The sequence below is a fragment of the Phoenix dactylifera genome, chromosome 16 (assembly GCF_051530095.1).
Source record: "Phoenix dactylifera cultivar Ajwa chromosome 16, Ajwa_hap1_PhDact_Kaust_v1.1, whole genome shotgun sequence".
Taxonomy (NCBI): domain Eukaryota; kingdom Viridiplantae; phylum Streptophyta; class Magnoliopsida; order Arecales; family Arecaceae; genus Phoenix; species Phoenix dactylifera.
The window spans coordinates 18,581,723-18,599,670 of NC_143205.1; the positions used below are offsets into that span (position 1 = coordinate 18,581,723).

Here is a 17,948-nt window from a genome sequence, read left to right on the forward strand (position 1 = left end):
TTTCCCCCATTGCAAGGGTGAATTTTCTGGCTCATTTCAAGCAGGACTAGATGGACAATCTTCCAAACGTGATAAGTATGTAAATGCAACAATTAAAGATCCGTCAGGTATTGTTATAGATATAAAAAATAGCATAATTGATAAAAAAATACCTACAGAAAATAATCCAGCAGCCTAACTAAAAACCATCTCCCACAAAGACTTTGTCTAACATCTTCATATTTAACACCAAAGATTCACAAAATGAAAATAATGATGTAACTTCAAGTGTTTTGAACAAGCAAAAGAGATAGTACCATCCTTCACTGCATACACGAAAAACATTTCAGAAAACCTAATCTAAAAGAAAGCATGTGCTTCCATTCAGTACCAAATACCTGGCACTATTCAGATGGCCTCGATGACAGAAGCTTCAGCCCAGCTACCTCAATCTTGATTGAGAAGCAATTATGATATCTTCCGCTGAGCAAATCATCAGTACCAATCTTTCGTCATTATCCCAATAGCTGACTATGATTCAAAAGGAATGCACCATGTTCATGAATGCAAATGGTGGTCCACATCAAAGCCAAGGGGGTCAGATGGGCTCGCTCCCGGTCTGTCAAGCAAAGAAGATTTCTCAGAAATTTAACTGATTGATTGTAAGGATATGAACAGTGTTGAGGTCACATCCACCATTTGTTTTCACACTCAACAGATCACAAAATAGTAAAAATTCGTATATATCTTGAATTGGGATGAGAAACAGTAATATATATACTAAATAAGCATCTTCATTTTACTAAAACTTAAGCAAGCACTAGCATTTGCAGGTAAGATAAAATGAGGCTATAATAAAACGGAAGGCTCCGAAAAATTAAAAATATGTGATGAAATTCTTTGTAATATGATTCAAACCACAGTGCTACTTTTGTAGATGTCGCAATTATCTCTGGCATTCTTTCTATGAACTCACAACCTCATAATTTTTTACCTAAAAAGTCTTTAGCAGAAGTTCCTTGGGTGTTAGCATGTGTCAGGATATGCACTTGAGTTTGTGTCTAACCAGCTCTTTCCTTTTATGATCGTTTATAGTCCATCAGACTTCAAAGGAGTACGAAACTGAGGTCACAAAAAAAAAAAAAGAAATGATGTGAGAACAAAGGCTGACCTTTTATTTATGGTACAGTAATGAAACTTGGGGTTTCCAGCCTTTTTATCTTGAATGTACTGCCACCACAGAATACAGGAATCAAAAGTGATCAATAATATTATTGGATGGCGCTAGATGGTAGCAACAAAAACTAGCCAGTCTTAACAATACCATCCCAACTACAGGCTTGCAGTTGCATAAAAATTACAGAAATCTAACCAACCCTACAATTCTACCATAAGCATAAAAGACATAAAAACAGAAAAGGAAAAAAAAAATAAGGATGTCTGGCCAAGAAAGAGGAAGGGAATACAATCTTTAAGGTGACAATGATTGATGAAAATGCTAGGGAATCAAATGGTATGTCATCCAACGCAAAAAGTGCACATTCCAATGACTCAGGGCCTGGTGAAAAATGGGGTGTCTTTAGTCTTGCTCGGAATATGATGTAACTCTGTACTGCATATGAGAGTGAAAAACACATTAGAAGCTTCATGACAAAGCCCATAGCGACTATGAATATGCAAAACAGGTTTCCAGTAAAATCAGGTTATCTCACTTGGCCAATTCGAGGAATATCTAACTGAGCAAATGGTGAAAGTACTTCCACTTCAGCACATGCTTCTTCCAAGGTTTCCCTGCATGCTCCTTCTGCAGCTGACTCCCCAATTTCCAAATAACCAGCAGGAAGAGTCCTGAAGATATGAGATTATATATAGCAGCTCGAAGATGTATTTCAGAGAATTTAACATGATGAAATTGATAGGCATAGCTATGAGACAGAAATGAATGTCAGTATCTAAAAGGAACATGAGATACTAAGAACAGCAACTTGGTTATCATAAGAAGTTTGCTCTCATCTGACACATTTCTATTAAATAGACGGACTGAAAAATTTAACAGATTGTTCAAGCCTGCTTAGAGGGTCCTTATTACACAGAGAAGACATTCAACTATATATAGAACTTTCAAAAGGTACAATAATGATTCTTCAAGGAACTGAAAAAACAAACAACCTGACGGAATATAATAAAATGAAGGTGCTAACTTCAGAATTAAGGTTTCATGTATTGATGATATTCTGTGCAAGGAATAAAGAAGAGTTTGTTTTTTAAGACATAAATTGCAATGACCATATTGAGAATCATTATTTTCCCAGACTTGTAAAAACAACTGCTAGAAGATATAGATCGAGACGTAGGCTACATCTTTTCATCAACCTGCACTACAAAATTAGATTGCTGATCCCAAAGAACACTGGAAAATTTGGCTATGGATACCAAAAAGCTCTTAAACATGATAGACTATATCTCTACAAACTCTTACAGGTATAGCTCAGTAGATCATAATCATCAAAATCTTACAGTCCCTACTCCCTAGACCATCATTATGATACCTGACTTCTCAGCAGCATAGGCCTAACTTACACTCTTACTCAACCTGCACATACAAGGTTTAATCCTAGTGCATGCACCTGCACATCTCATTTTCGAAATGTGTGTTGTCAAAGCTTCCACTGTGAATTTACCTTTAAAAATCCAAGCAACATTCAGGTTGTTTCTCAAAGTATGTTAAGTAATTTAACTATCCAGGGGCACCTAGTGCTTGTTGATGTCCCAGGCAAGAGGCACCATAACTGAAGTAAAAGCAATAATAGGGCACTAAGGATAGGGGTGGAAGCATGAAAATTATAGACTGACAGAACAGCCTACATCTATATGCAAGAGGATTAACAAGGGGATGGGAGTCTACTAATGTCTGCTGCTGTTAGAGGCTGCTAAAGAGAACTAATCCCTTACAAGGGTTCATCTTTGGTGACATGAACCCCTCAGTCATGTCCTTTTATTCTAATCAAGATACAAAATAACATGCAGAAATGATCCTTCAGGAACACCATCTCTCATCACATCTATGTATATGGAGCCAAAGTTGACAATTTTAGCTTTATACTGAAGACACTGATTAGCTAATTTTATTGACACAATATAAAAGTAGACAACTCTCTTGATCATCTTGTTATGCGCAGACAACCAATGTTTTTGATGTGTTTGGTTGGGCCATGAAAGGAATTCTGTGTTATGTGTCTCCACCCACTTATGATAGAAGGGAGTTCATGTAAACTCTAAATTGTATTAAAAGAAAAATTATCCATGTTAATCTCCAGTAGCATGGACCACAGAAGTGCCCTACAACCACACTAATTCTTGCTTTTAAAAGCCACAAGGAAAATAGTTTTCAATTGACAGACCTCCGATGTATGATAAAAAGACTATGTAATAGAGATATTTGCCTTGTATATAATCTCCTTCTCTGTTTTTTTTTATCGTACCTTAAGCCGAGAGCAATACTCTGAGAAGGAACACAAATATGGATAAGAAAGATTTCTTGCAATCAATATGTCAGGTTTAATTCATAGTAGAAAGAGTACCACATTAACATCACTCAGAAAATCAAGAATTGGATCCACAGGTGTTAAAAGTTGCTTTGTTCTAGAAAATATTATCTCATTAAGCATATTAATCACATACTATATATGGTACACAACGTTTTTTTGAGAAAAATACATGGTATATAATGTTCCAGCCTTGATTGTTCAACACCTCTCTGATAAATCAAGACTAAGATGTTCTATATCTTGAATGCTTGACATATCTTTTATTGATATTCAATATGATAAACTTACACCACGAAATCATCATATTCCAAGAGTATTTCTGCACCCTATCTACTCCATGCACTATTACAACATGACTAAACTTCTTATCATAAGGTGTCAGCTTTAGTAACTCATTTATAACACAAATAAGAAACAGTAAATCAATATACATGTGCACTTATCCATATATCTTATGTACATCAACTGAAAACTAGTTTTACAGCATCTGTATCATCCCAAGTTTCAAATTCTGATAATCCATTGGTATAGTTTAAAAAACAGATGCACATAAATTCAACTGGGATGAATAAGTTTAGGTGAAACCAATAATCATGACTTATAACCACATAAAGAGAACCAGATAAGGCAAAATCAGCCACTTGCCTCATCAGATTTCTATCACCATCGTCAATCGTTAAAGAAGAGAAAAGGAACCAAGTATTCGAATAACTAAGGTGAAGGGAAAGGAACAGATAAGCACCAGAGTCCATAAGACGGCTCAATTTTGCGTTTGCATAGCAAAACCTTGTCATCATGTTCCACTAAGCAACCAACAACCTGCAGTATTGAACCCCAGAGTGAATATAGATGTAATCCGAAAAAATACAACTTTTCATTATGATTAATATTAACTCTACTTTTTAACCCACGTAGTTGAGACAAGCTTTGATGCTCACAGTGGTTACAAATAACCATACATTCTCAAAACATAGAACGTAGGTTGGATGATCATATTGACTTCATCCTGAACGTCAATCTTACTGAATTTGATAAGGATCCATGTACATTGAACCAGCTTGGATATGGAGCCATAGATCTCTTCCAATCATTCAGGGTATGAAGTAGCATCATAGGCCAAACATCGGTCTTACTGTCATGTGTGAAAAGCATGCTATACCACTACAATATGTGCACATAGAGAGAGTTGAATAGCAACCCGACGATTATCAAGCAAAATCCAGCTATTCGAGCATTATGTTGTTCTGGATGGAAGCAATACACATTTCTGGATGAGACTGCATTAGCTTATGTTCAGAATGAGATCATAGAGGTCTAAGATGAATGTAACATAAGATTAGATGTATATTTTAAAGCAGATATTTTGCTTTAGTGCTTAGCTTCTATCCATCTATGTACTAATTAACCTGCTAAACTCAGCTATTTGAACCTTACATGCATGAAGTTGATTTTCCGAGGGTTCTGGACAGCCCAAGACCACATGATTTATCAAAAAACTAAAGCTGGGGCAGTAGGGGCCTGCTAGATCCCATCTGACTCCCACCCAAAACAACAGAATCTGAAACTCTCCACTACATATGTAATAACTTCGACTTGTCCCTTATTTCTAGTGCATAGAATTATAATGTATTATGTTTGAGGTCTAACATGAAAAATTTAAAAGAAGACATATTGATGATCAAATTATACTGGATAATATCACCAGAGACAAATGCTTATATGAAGATATAGTTCAACGCACTTTTTCTAACTTTTATCGCTTAAGACAGAACACTAAGAAAAGTTAAATGATTAGAATATGAGAACTGATAATTTTTTTTATATAAATAAGAATCAGAATGTGATAATGATTGATACAAGGACCTAACTTGAAGATCCATGAAATAGCAGACAAAGTACATAGGAATCAATGGGACATAGTACTTTATTTCAGATCTGCCTGAACATTAAATTGCCAGGCTGGAGTTAGACCATTAAAGCCATATATCACACTCGCTTGAAATGGTCATTATCATAATTACACAAAAGATCAAGAAACAAAGAACTGGGAAACTTAGGAAATTGTGAACTAGATCCAGCAAACCAATCAAAAAAATATTCAGCCAACGGACAAATTGCAGGTGTCAAAAATATGATCTTAACAAGCACACCACAGAAAAATCACCAGCATTACTGCTCCACTAGCACTTAGAACACCAAGTAAAAGCATAATATAATAAAACCTTTCATTTCCAAGGCTCATACAAGAAATAGCATCAGCATATACCAAAAGCTTAAAGCTCACAAGTCGTACCATTTTTGGGTTTTCATAGTGGACTCTCCCACAGACCGTGCAAACTGCTCTGATCTTTTCTTCCCCATCCGGTATAATTTGCTTAGTTGGGTTCCCACAAGCCTGACAGAAGCTAACTTTGGACTTATGTACCTACAGTGATTGCATATATAAAGATAACAAATCTGGCCAAGAACCAAAATTCAGAAAACACAGATCACATCTTTTAAAATTCAGAATTGAGCAATGCACCATAAACAGACTTCTCCACAAAATTTGACTAAAACCTAATCCATTTTCTCCTTCTTCCTTCATAAATATCAAATTAACAATAAATCCAAAACTTAAGCAACGATTCAACACAGGATTAACTACTATAACAACCACAAAACCAAGCAACAAATCAGCGGCGTTCAAAATACCACATACTCCGACAGATTAGCAGGTAGACTTTGCATGCGAGCACAAAAATCAATTCATCCAACTATTTTATCCACAGTTCTTCAGTAACCCTCTTCCCTTATTTCCATAGGAAAGCTCGACAATCCAAAAATCCAAATTCTCAGTAAATAAGGCAAAATCCCACCAATCCCTCCTCCCTAAATCCCTCAAAGTTGAAACCGGACATCGATCCATAAAAGAAGAAGAAACAATAAAAAAGATCAAGGATCGGACACACTTCCACCCAATAGCACGAGGAAAGTCCACAGGACTCACCACAGGCGGCGCCACCGCCTGCCCGGAGGCCACATCGGCGGCGGAGGTCGTCTCCGAATCACGGGAAGACATCCGAAAGGCCCTGAAACAGGCACCGGATCGAGAGCGAGCGATCGGGAGAGTGGAGGAGAGTCCTCGGGGGTTGGAGAGGGCGGCGATCGTGGGGAGGGCGGCGAGGCTACGAGTCTTGCATTGGAGGAGGAACGGAGAGACGACCCCAAATCCGACAAGGAGGTGGAGGGATCTGAGCATGATTCGGGGGAGAAGAAGATTATAACTCGGAGGCTCGGTAGGAGTAGCTCGAGGAGGGAGCGATGCGGCGGTGGTTGAGGTCGCGCTTCGGACACATCGCCATCAGAATTGGTGGCTGGAAGGTGCCCCCGGAGGTCGAGACGCGCTGACGGACGGATCGGGAAATCCTGGCCGTCTGTTTGATGGATTCAATTCGGTGCGTCTCGCCGGATGGAAGGGAGAGCTTGCGTGTAGTTCAATGGAACGGATAAGGGGTAAAGTAGGTTGAGTTCGTGTTTAAGCTATGATGTAAGAATTTCTCGATGGGTTAGTCAGCATGAGGTAAGCAAACCAGAGACGGCACTTAAATTACTAGCAGGAATTAAACAAGAATTCATTAATTCCTCTTAGTAATTTTAAGTTTCATCTCTTACTTGCTTAATAACAAAAATTACTTAATATATACTCTTTCTTTTTTTATTGAACTAGATCGGTTGGAAGTCCAACTAAAATTATGTGAGGTAGAATATAAACTGGAGTTTCTTATCGACACCTAATTTTTTTTACCATATGAAATAATTGGGACCTCGAGACAAGTTACACTATAAATGCTTTTGGAAGCCCATGCAAGCTCAGGAATAAACTCATGTTTAATAGTGGAAGTTGAGGGGGAAAAAATTGAAGCAATTGAGAGAGCTCTCTCGAGAGCTAACTCATATTTGGTGGAAGTTGAGAGAACATGCATCAATTGAAATAGAGAAAATTTACTCTATTGAGAAAGTTCCTCAGTTGTACAAATCCGAAACTAACCGATATTGCATTTCTTTGGAAGGCGATTTATGTTATCTTTCATTTTGTTAAAATTTATATTTTCTTCTCAAAATCTCTAATTTTTAGTCGTGTGATTTATTCCACGAATAAGTTGCCCAAAAATCCAAATATGTCACTTAGATGCCAGAGTAAACTACCCTTGAAATATTGATTTATGTTGGAGATCTGTGTATAGAAAAGAGCGAGAATGGGGAGTCTCACATCTTGATTTATCTCTCATAAAATAAATTATCTTTGGAATGGCCTATATTATTCCCAAAATCTGGATGAGACCTTCTATGGAGGACTTAAGTTGTTTCACTTCTCCTCTCTTTTTTTTCAGCTTCAAATACTTCTCCAACATATTGCATTTATTGGTGAAAGTTCTCATTGGACCAATAAGAACTTTTATTTTTTTCTAAATAGAACATATATTATATATATAGCCCAACAAAATAATATGCGTACTTAAGCTCTATGGCAATAATCCTTTCCAAACAAATGACTCAATTTAAAACCCGAGAAACCCATCCACCATCAGCCTTATTGTTTTGATTGAGCTTACTAGTAGCTTGTGTCATCCTAGTTGAGTGCCTTGCACCTCATTCTTCTAATATTCTCTAATCTTTGAGATCTCCACCACCTCTCCTCTCTCTTTCTAGATTTCTATTTTATACTTTGGATTGTTAGATCTAAATCTTTTAGTAATGTGCCATATAGATCTTGTATCCATGCTCGTATTATTCAATGATAATATAGATATCTTAAGGACATCCGTTGAGTCTAGACATCACAAATTTTAATAGAAAAAAAGGCAATAGACCATGAATAGTGTAAATAAGAGCAAGTGGGTTGCTTCAAATCACGAGAACACATGATCATTATATAATATAACATTGTTATGTAATATTTTGAATAAAAACAATATTTACAATTTAAAAAAATTGATAAAATAATAGTTCAAAAAGTGGCTCTTATTTTTCTTGCAATTAACTGTTGTTTTCTGTTAGACTTGGGACTACAAATTAGCCATGTTGTCCATGAATACATAGCTCAAGAACGGGCCAACATAGGTTCTATAGAACTGAAACAAACTGATCTCAATATAGTTAAAATTTTACCACATAAATAAGCTGACTTGAAGCATGTCGGATTTGCAAAAAGAATAATTTTTTTAATACATGGGGTGAGTCTGAGCAGCTTATTACCCTCGCTTACTAGTGGCCTAAGTTTAATGTTCAATAAAAATCGAAAAAATAATAATCATCAAATATTATTATTTTTATTGCTAAATATTTTCCATTTAAAGTAACAGTCGTTATTTCCAATTTAACGGTAAAATAACGGCAAAGGAGGATATACGTTACCTGGCATAACGGCGCTGTTGGAAACTTTTTCCGCGGCCCTAGGCTAGACGGACTTCCCCGTGCCCAAGAGTCGCGATACGCGAGAGAAGCAAAACCGGAGGTCATGTCCGGGATTTCGACCACCCTCCCTCCTCTCTTTCGTTCTCTCGCTCCCAAAATCTCCACCTCGTTCCCTCCCCCCCCTTCTCCTCCTATTCCATCTCTTCCTTTATCGCTACACAAAACCCACTCTCGCAGAATCGTGGCGATGGCGACGTCGGGGACTAGAATCCCGACCGCGTCGCTCGAATCCATGGTCGTGAAGCCGCCATCACACCCTACGTACGATCTCAAATCCGTCATCGCCCTCGCTCTCTCCGAAGACGCCGGTGATCGAGGTCTGGTGCCCTTTCTCTTGTTATCTTTGCTCTTTTTTGATGGAGAGGTGATTCTGGAAGTAGATTTTAGCTGTGAAATTCTAAAGTAATTCCTGAGTTTTTGTTTGGATTAACTTAGGCCCATTCGCTATTTATCTGCGTGTAAGCTATAGAGTTTTGGATCAATATGGTTCTAATTTTCATGGCTTGTGCTTTGGTCAATTGAACTCTTCTTTTTCTGAGTTAAACTGTTCAAAGTTTGGATTTTTATGGATTAGATACTGGATAAGTACTACATTTTACGATATTTACCATAAACTTTAGATGGTGTAATGGTGCTTGGAAATTATATTGTTTCCCCCCCTCGATAGGCTATGCTCATTATCATATCTTGTGGCTTGGTAACAAAGTTTGGAAGAAAGTATATGTTTTTTTAATGTATAATTGAGCAATCGTGAAGCACCGGTTCTAAATTCATTCATCCTTTTAATGAGCGCCTTTCGTAAACCGTTATATGCTGATATTCTCTGCATGCTGTGACAAAGTAGCTTTCATGCAATCATTTTCTGAAGGCCTTGTTTTACTCCAGTGGACAACTGGACAAGTATTATACATTTTGCTAGCATTCTTCAATCCCTCTCTCCTCATACTGTTGTCTAGGATATGTGATTCAAACTACAGATATGAATTCCCATATCCATTCTCCAGTGGTGGCCATCAGGTGCTTGACTGAATAACAACATCTTGGACCTCACTTTCCCCTTCAACACATGATATTGTTTAATTTCCTCCCAATATTTCATGGTTATCTATGATTGAATTATTCGTAATAACACTCAAAATGATTGTTTTGAAATAGTCAAAGCTCTATCTCGAAGTTCCTCATGGAAGTCTGCCCTACCCATGAAACTGTGAGAGAGCAGTATCTTCTTATGTTTAATACTTACTTGCACTAAATGGAAGATGGAACAATGCAAACTCTTAGCTGCAAGAGCAGCGATCTGGCTGCTCTTAAAGAACAAAAGCAATAAGGAACTGCTGCACAAAGATTATTCAATTTAAACTATCCTTGAAGCATCGGTATCTTTGAAGTGGGGGAAAAGATAAATTATTCTCTAGAATGGTAAGTCAAGCAAGCTTGGCTTGATTTATGGTAAATGATAGTAGTTTTTGTTATAAAATAAGTCGGCAGCTGAAGATTTCAGAGTAGACAGAACACTTGCGGCTTTGATCTCGCATGTTTCTCTGCAAGAAGAGGTCATTCAGATATAGTTTCTTCCAAAGACGCAGGGAATAGATGATCTGGATCCTGTATAAATAGGAGGCTTCTCCGTAAAATCTATTGTACATAGAATCTGCATAATAATACTGAACGCTAACACTTGTGTTCTTGTTACAAAACATCTTCAGTTGTTTTTTCTCAAATGTTTTGATGCTCCAGAAACCAGAAATATTTACACAATATTTTGCAGTGGAAGTCCTGCAGAACTTGTATGACGATTATCTAGCTTCTTGTTTTCTTTGTATTGAGACAGGGGATGTAACTTGTTTAGCCACTGTTCCGGTGGACATGAAAGCAGAAGCCCACTTCATTGCAAAGGAGGATGGGGTCATTGCTGGAATTTCTCTTGCAGAGATGATTTTTAATGAGGTTGATCCATCATTAAAGGTATAACTCCTTGCCATAAATTCTCCAAGATTCAATATAATGCTCGCTAGTTTCATTCAGCAGAATTTTTCCGGATAATTTGATAGGTTGAATGGTCTCAGAAAGATGGAAACTATGTTCACAAAGGCATGCAGTTCGGCAAAGTATATGGTAAAAATTTACATTATAACATGACTTGGTCTTTTGATTATACTCATGAGAATGCTTGTTTATTTTTCTTTTTTATTTGTTATGTTAAGGATGTGCATGCAGCATTATTGTGGCAGAAAGGGTTGCCCTCAATTTTATGCAAAGAATGAGTGGAATAGCAACACTTACCAAGGTAGCTTTCCATGTATCAACTAATATTCCATGGTCTTTTTTCCAGCCTCAATCAGAATAGCTTTACATTTTGCATGGTTCTTCATGCACATATTCATTGTGTTGTGTTGGGTTTGCTAGGGTTGTAGTGGTAAGATAGCTGAAATTATACTGCCTTTTTTTGTAAAGTCCATCTTGAATTTGTAAAGAAAACATAAACATAAATTTCCAGACCAGGTTTCCATCAATTGAGGTCACGCCTTTCATATCTAATGTGTTCAGATTTATGGCATCATTCTCATTTTTATAATTGTTATGATGTATTTTCTGGATGCAAGGCTAATGCTGGGAAGATTTTGCTGTTTGGTAATTCTCACATGACTGCAATCGAGTGATTAACATTTTATTTCAGGACTGTCTTCATGTATTCTTCTTGGGCACTTGTTCTTATTGGGCAAAAATTTCTGTCAACTAGTATTTTCATATGTTGCTTGCTGCTTGCATGTAGATTTTCAAAATACACACACACACACACATAACTCACCTTAGAGCGCGAGAGAGAGAGAGAGAGAGAGAGAGAGAGATTGCCCCTCATTCATATTCCTCAACACAAGTGTGCTTTTTTTTTTTAAATTTGGAGTTACTTTTATTACAATGGTATAAACAAATCATCTTTATCAGCTTGCTGCATTATCCTCTACTAATGCATATACAAAAAAAATTCCTTAAATGTTTTCTTATTTGATTCTTTGTATCCTTTGTGGTTTACTATGCATGCACTGGAGTGCTACCACTACTCTCATGTTATGCACCTACATTCTCTTGATTGCAAACATTGATGATCCTTACAAAATCGCCATGTCGTTGTTATCTTATATTTCTGTCAGTCTCATTACCTTGTAGAGATCGCATGATTCCAAATTGAGTTTTCTTCATCTGTCTTTCCTTGGTTCTGTTGGAAACATATATATCTATCTGCACATTGTCCTGTTACATTAGTGTGAGATCATGCAAATACTCACTTTGTCAAACCTCTCAGCCATTGTCTCAGACCTCTCTTTGGCTTCCATCACTAGATTCACATTCCACATACTTGATTAAACTTTTAGACCATTATTATCCAAATATCCCTCCATAATCCCAATTTAGAAACAATCTTATTCTTGTCTAGTTAATTATGATTGCAGCATGCATAATGTGCGTCTATCCAGTAAATCATGAACAATTTCATGTCCGGAAATAGATTGGCTATATATTTTAAAGAATTATTCCTTTGCTGAGATAAAATGAATGTTTTAAATTTTTTTGGATTTTTTCTTTTGTGTTTTTCGTTGTTACTTGTTACTTTTGTTAAGATTATTTTATTCACCTGTACTAGTAATTTCTGCAGGCTATGGCAGATGCTGCACATCCTGCATGCATCTTGGAGACAAGGAAAACTGCTCCAGGCCTACGTTTGGTGGATAAGTGGGCGGTCCTTATCATACCACTTGCTTGTGCTGCCATTTTTTATTTATCTGTTCTGCTTATTATACTGACTGCTGTCTCAATACTTAAATAATTAGGTACTGATTGGTGGAGGAAAAAACCACAGGATGGGTCTATTTGATATGGTAATGATAAAAGATAACCATATATCAATAGCTGGAGGTGTGACAAATGCTATGAAATCAGTAGATCAATTCTTGGAGCAAAAGAATCTTCAAATGCCTGTCGAGGTACCACCTATATATCTCCCCAAATAAATAATTTACTTATGTAAAAGCCTGTAAATCATGAATATGCATGTATTACCATTCTGTTTTCTATAAAGTTTAATAACAGTTTCAACCATTTCTTGCCTCCATATTTGTTCTTATATAATGGCCAAGGACATGTTAAGTGGCCCTGTAGGTTCCTGTTTTTTAAGTTGTCCTTTTGGTGATCAGCAACTAGCTTGGAGTTGACAGTTAATTATCTTATCATTATGAAATTGTTTTGATAAATGCTATGTACTATTTATGTGCTTAACCTGAAGCTTTCTTTCTGCAATCATAATGCCTTTTCATTGGTATATTGGCCTAGAAAACTTTCTCTTCTTCGTTGATCCACTATCCTATTTAAGACATATTACATAGCATTAAAATTAAGCATCAGTCTGGGTTATGATAAGCATTTAGACTTCTAGGCATTTAAGCTCTCTTACTCATATGACTGTAATTTTCTTTTCTGAGTTTGCTCTAATTTTTTACTTTGCAATAGTGGCCTTTGTATCTGTTGGCAATGATAAAATGTTTCTTTCAGTTGGAAATTAATGTTACACCATGAATCAGGTTGAGACAAGGACATTAGAAGAAGTAAAGGAGGTACTGCAATATGCAGCTCAAAATAGGACTTCTCTGACCCGAATAATGTTGGACAATATGGTCGTCCCTCTTCCAAATGGGGATGTGGATGTTACGATGCTTAAGGATGCAGTTACGCTGATAAATGGTAGATTTGAAACTGAGGTAGTTGTCTATTTTTTTTTCTTTTAAAGTCATGCATTTCCATATAGCTAGAAAAGTATTAACTGTTGATATTGTTGTTATAGAAGAGCTAAATTTACATTGGTCCTTGTCAACTTCTGTCAAGCAACTGTTCAATATAGATTCTGTTCTTTTCTGATATTTTTTACGGAACTCTCTGTTAAGAAAAAGAAAATGAAAAATACAAAAAAAAATACTTCTCAGCAGCTTTTTATGTAATTAGTCGTTGCAACATAATGACATTGTTTTTTTCTCCTTTGATTCTTTTCATTTTATGCATATACTGTTCCCCCGCCTTTCTGTCTGAAAAGTGGAATATATGGTTAAGGATTCCATCCATGGTTGCCAACTATGTCTTTTTAAAACATTTTTTGAATTCGAATATCCTCCTGTAGGTTGATTTGTGTTCTACCTGAATTTGGTTGCCATTTTTAATACCTGTAAAAACTGTTAAATTGGCATGATGCCATGCCTTTTCTCAAACTTGCTTCTCTATGTGGTAAGTGCTTGACTACAACTAAATTGGTCCTGTTGTATGAGTAAATCCATATCTTTAACTATCGTTGGCATCAAAAGTACTATCTTGGGGACACATGCCATACATGGGTTGGTAACTTGGTATGTATGTACTGCTAGGATTTGCTGCCTGCCCACATGTAAAATTTGATCAGCTCACTAGATAAAAAGTGGGTGAACTTTCAAAAGCTTCTCTTTATCAATTATTCTGCTCATAAATTTTTACCTTTAGTGCTGACCTTTGTGGTATTCTTAAAAGACCATAATATATGATAGTTAATGGATGCTAAATGTGGCCGAATGTGTGGTTAGAGTAGATGAGTTCCTGAATATCTGGGGCATTTTTTGATCATAGCCAAAGTGCTGATCCATGAAGGCCTATAGGTATTAACTATTTATGTGCTTTCTGCCTTCTAATGTCTCTTGTATTTCTACACTTATTGGAAAAGGATGCTAATACAGTCTTGATTGATGTTGATTCCACTTATGTGGGAATATTATGAGATGCTATAGAAATTATAACGACGAAATGCAAACAACCTAAATTCTTAGAGCCTGACCTGAACAATTTTTGTCATTGGCTGGATATGCTTGTAATTCAACGTCCATTTATGGTGCCTGAAAGTGCTAAAATTGTTTATGATGACAGGCATCTGGAAATGTCACCCTTGAAACAGTGAATAAAATTGGACAAACTGGAGTAGCATATATTTCCAGGTAACAACGTATCTATTTTTTTACTTTCTGCAGAAATTGAATTTAAATCTTGATAATCTCTACTTTTTTAAAAAAATCAGGGCTAACATGGATTTTACAAGTTCTAGGCCCGCTTCTATATCAGACTTCATTGTATAGTAAATAAATCTTTTTTAATCACAACCTTCTTGAAAAGTATATTGCGGGAAATATTATAAATGCCTGTGCAACTACCTTGTCACCCAAATATACATTCATAGATACATACATGTATCCATACAATACATGTTGTCTTGAAACTATTGACGTGCCTTGATTTTATATATTTTCTCGCTCCTGGATACTTCATATAGCATTTCTGCTCACTTAATTATAGCTTTATGGCTTTACAAGTTGGTGAAATTGAGAATCAAAAATGATGATTGTTTGAGCATTTGGAATGAAAGTAAAGAGTTCGGGCAATAATTTAGGTATTATAGAAGTTTGGAAAGAGTGAACAATGCTGCACTTGTTGGTTATTTCAAGCAGAGTTTGATATCTCCTTATATTGTACTTGGCTTTACATTACGCTGAGTGACAAGACTTTTTTGAGTCATCTATGGTGTAACATGCTTGGAAATATACCAGTTGGTCAGCATGGCTCTTTGAGATAATCTGAAGAGGATTTATGATCTCAGTCTTGTAGCTATAGGGTCAAGCAGGTAGAGTTCTTTCTTGATTGACTAATTTTGAGGAAAGATGGCCATATGAAAGGAATGTTCTCCAATTTTATGATGGTCAGCAGGTGGATCCTTTTTTGATTAGATCCTTCTCTCTCATGCTGAAAGCAGAATAGTTTTGCACTTGTAAAAGATCTGGAGCTTAAGTTCCTCTTATCATGCAAAAGTTTTGTTCGTGTCTGAGATTCTTTTGGTTTTAGATTCTAACGTTTTGTCTAGGTTCACAATTTTCAGGGAAGACGAAAATGTTCTATCATCATTCTTTCCCTTAGCCAACTTTCCTTTTCTCTTGTTTCTTTTCGAACCTCTCCCATTTTGACTACAGAGAAGACATGGTAGGAAGTTGGTTTTTTCCAGATATCACCGAAACTTGTTTTTTGAGAATAGACATATTACTGAAACTTGACCTCAATGGGATGATTGTTCACTACCCTTTGGCACTGAATTTAGCAATAAAATCTCTTGACAACTAATGAGGTGAAGATGATGATCAGAACAATATGATCAGCAGTCATACTTTTCATGCTAATTTATACAGTTAATGCATTTTCATGGTTTGTCTCCATTTTGCTAATGATTTTAGACATAGTAAACGATGTATTTTACTGTTACTGGAATTGTCATTTCAATGCTTAAAAGTTAAGCTGTTAGAGCTCATCTAGATTCCAGAATAAAGAGTTTGCACTGGAACTTGCCTAATTTTTACAATAAGCAAGCTAGTTCTCAATCTATGATTACTTTTCCTTCTTTCTGAAAGAGCAGTTTGCTTTGACAATCTAACTTTCTTCTAAACATATTTGCACGTCGGTTGGAATTTTTTCAATGAGATTTTTGTATCTAATTTTGTTCGAATTCCTTTTGTGTAATCATAACCAACCTCTACATCCAATCAACCTGTTTGATTTTAACTTGTGGAAGAAAATGGATTTTTGGGTTGATTGGTATGTCTATGAACAAATTACTGTCAGTGTGAGACAACTGTTATTTAAAATGATTATGATGATGTTGGTTTTGCAGTGGAGCATTGACACACTCTGTGAAAGCGCTTGATATCTCCCTCAAAATAGACACGGAGCTTGCCCTCCAAGTTGGAAGACGTACAAACCGAGCTTAATCAGTTCGAAGGTTCCTTGTTAAACCCTCCTACTGGGTGTGTATCTTTTCTGCCATCAGGTTCTTTCCTGACTGGAGATTCATAGATCAATTATATTTTTTTCTGAGTTCTTGACAAATTATCAAGAGACCTAAATTTTGTCACAGATTGTACTCAGCTGCTGCTTTTCAATCAAACCACTACAATATCTATAGACTGCTGTCAGGCGTATATCATAAATTTGAGATCCCACGGCAATCTAAGGTTTCTGCAGTGCATTGAAGCAGCAAGCTAAATTAAAAGAAAAGAAGTTCTTCGCTGACTGGAAGAAATGAATAACTTTGCTCGAAGATCATTTGGCACATTATAATTGTATGACTCACAAAATTTCATATTTCCAAAATTTAATATAATTGGGGTATGTGTTCTACCCTTGTCAAACTTGTGTGCACTTTTGAGAAGGCTTCCTGTATAATGAGTTACACTATAATGAGTTCCTGTTATTTGCTAAGAAACTACTTAATGATGCAGATGTCTTCCAAATAGCATGATCCTATCACCTAAGTTTCCCCTCCAAACTGCTGAGTTGTGGATGGCATCACCTCTATATTGCATTATCTAGATCAAACAGTTAAAAACTGGTACTTAAAATTTGCTGATTTATTCTACTATGACATTGGAGCTGTTGTATACCATGGCTGAGTCCACTTTCTCCCAACCCCTCTTCAATAAATGTAGCTCGACCGTCAAATTTTTCTCCAAATTCAATAGAATCTTTACTTCAAAGGAAAATGCATTATACTTGCTGTTTGGATCCAATGATCTTGACAAAAGATTAGAGTAGAAACATCATAGCAACACCAAATCAGCTGAAGCCCACCCCAAGGACATGATAGCGGATTAAACAGGTTGGCAATTCAACTTTGTTCAGCAAGATTTTCAACAAAGATTTTTCTATTTTACAATCCTTTTCATCCTTGAATAGTTTTCTTTAAAATTATTGTCTAAAAAATCCAGGTCTAAGCATTATTTTTTTTCTTGAATACGTAGGCCAATATGCAGCTGTCTTGGTCATCACATATATACTGATCTCAGGGTATCCATGATCTCCTCTGACTTCTCTAAACTCTGTGTCCAAGGAAAGCTGGACCCCAGACATCTACCATTC

At 36.3% G+C, this 17,948-nt stretch overlaps 2 protein-coding genes across 4 annotated transcripts; one reads left to right on the plus strand and one right to left on the minus strand.

Moving 5' to 3' along the window:
- Positions 1 to 190: 190 nt before the first annotated feature.
- LOC103717961 (nudix hydrolase 23, chloroplastic-like) lies at positions 191 to 7,000 on the minus strand. Of its 2 annotated transcripts, none has more exons than XM_008806553.6 (7): positions 6,517 to 7,000; positions 5,821 to 5,952; positions 4,270 to 4,346; positions 1,692 to 1,827; positions 1,446 to 1,586; positions 1,151 to 1,209; positions 191 to 598 (listed from the first exon to the last, which is right to left on the minus strand). In XM_008806553.6, exons 1-7 carry the CDS (start codon positions 6,766 to 6,768, stop codon positions 538 to 540), a joined length of 858 nt encoding a protein of 285 aa, XP_008804775.3. In that variant the 5' UTR covers positions 6,769 to 7,000; the 3' UTR covers positions 191 to 537. The 2 variants fall into 2 exon arrangements, 1 of the variants encoding a protein (XP_008804775.3); XR_605759.5 differs by lacking the exon at positions 1,151 to 1,209 and adding an exon at positions 974 to 1,101 and having other exon boundaries at positions 487 to 598; positions 6,517 to 6,973.
- Positions 7,001 to 8,966: 1,966 nt separating this feature from the next.
- Positions 8,967 to 17,310, plus strand: QPT (quinolinate phoshoribosyltransferase). 2 transcript variants are annotated; one of them, XR_005506699.3, is made up of 10 exons: positions 8,967 to 9,301; positions 10,816 to 10,949; positions 11,036 to 11,099; positions 11,189 to 11,271; positions 12,640 to 12,723; positions 12,815 to 12,967; positions 13,562 to 13,738; positions 14,922 to 14,989; positions 16,705 to 16,860; positions 16,948 to 17,310. XR_005506699.3 is itself a non-coding variant. In XM_039115073.3 (10 exons), exons 1-9 carry the CDS (start codon positions 9,028 to 9,030, stop codon positions 16,799 to 16,801), a joined length of 1,134 nt encoding a protein of 377 aa, XP_038971001.3. In that variant the 5' UTR covers positions 8,967 to 9,027; the 3' UTR covers positions 16,802 to 16,837; positions 16,948 to 17,310. The 2 variants fall into 2 exon arrangements, 1 of the variants encoding a protein (XP_038971001.3); XM_039115073.3 differs by having other exon boundaries at positions 16,705 to 16,837.
- The last annotated feature ends 638 nt before the right edge of the window (positions 17,311 to 17,948 follow it).

Excerpts from the sequence above, each read along its gene's own strand:
- QPT (XM_039115073.3), top strand. The coding sequence starts at position 9,028 with ATGTCCGGGATTTCGACCACCCTCCCTCCTCTCTTTCGTTCTCTCGCT. Across the intron at positions 13,739-14,921 it reads ATGGTAGATTTGAAACTGAG|GCATCTGGAAATGTCACCCT; the intron begins GTAGTTGTCTAT and ends TTATGATGACAG. Across the intron at positions 14,990-16,704 it reads GGAGTAGCATATATTTCCAG|TGGAGCATTGACACACTCTG; the intron begins GTAACAACGTAT and ends TTGGTTTTGCAG.
- LOC103717961 (XM_008806553.6), bottom strand. The coding sequence starts at position 6,768 with ATGCTCAGATCCCTCCACCTCCTTGTCGGATTTGGGGTCGTCTCTCCG. Across the intron at positions 5,953-6,516 it reads AGGCGGTGGCGCCGCCTGTG|GTACATAAGTCCAAAGTTAG; the intron begins GTGAGTCCTGTG and ends CAATCACTGTAG. Across the intron at positions 1,210-1,445 it reads TCATTGTCACCTTAAAGATT|TACATTCAAGATAAAAAGGC; the intron begins GTATTCCCTTCC and ends CTGTGGTGGCAG.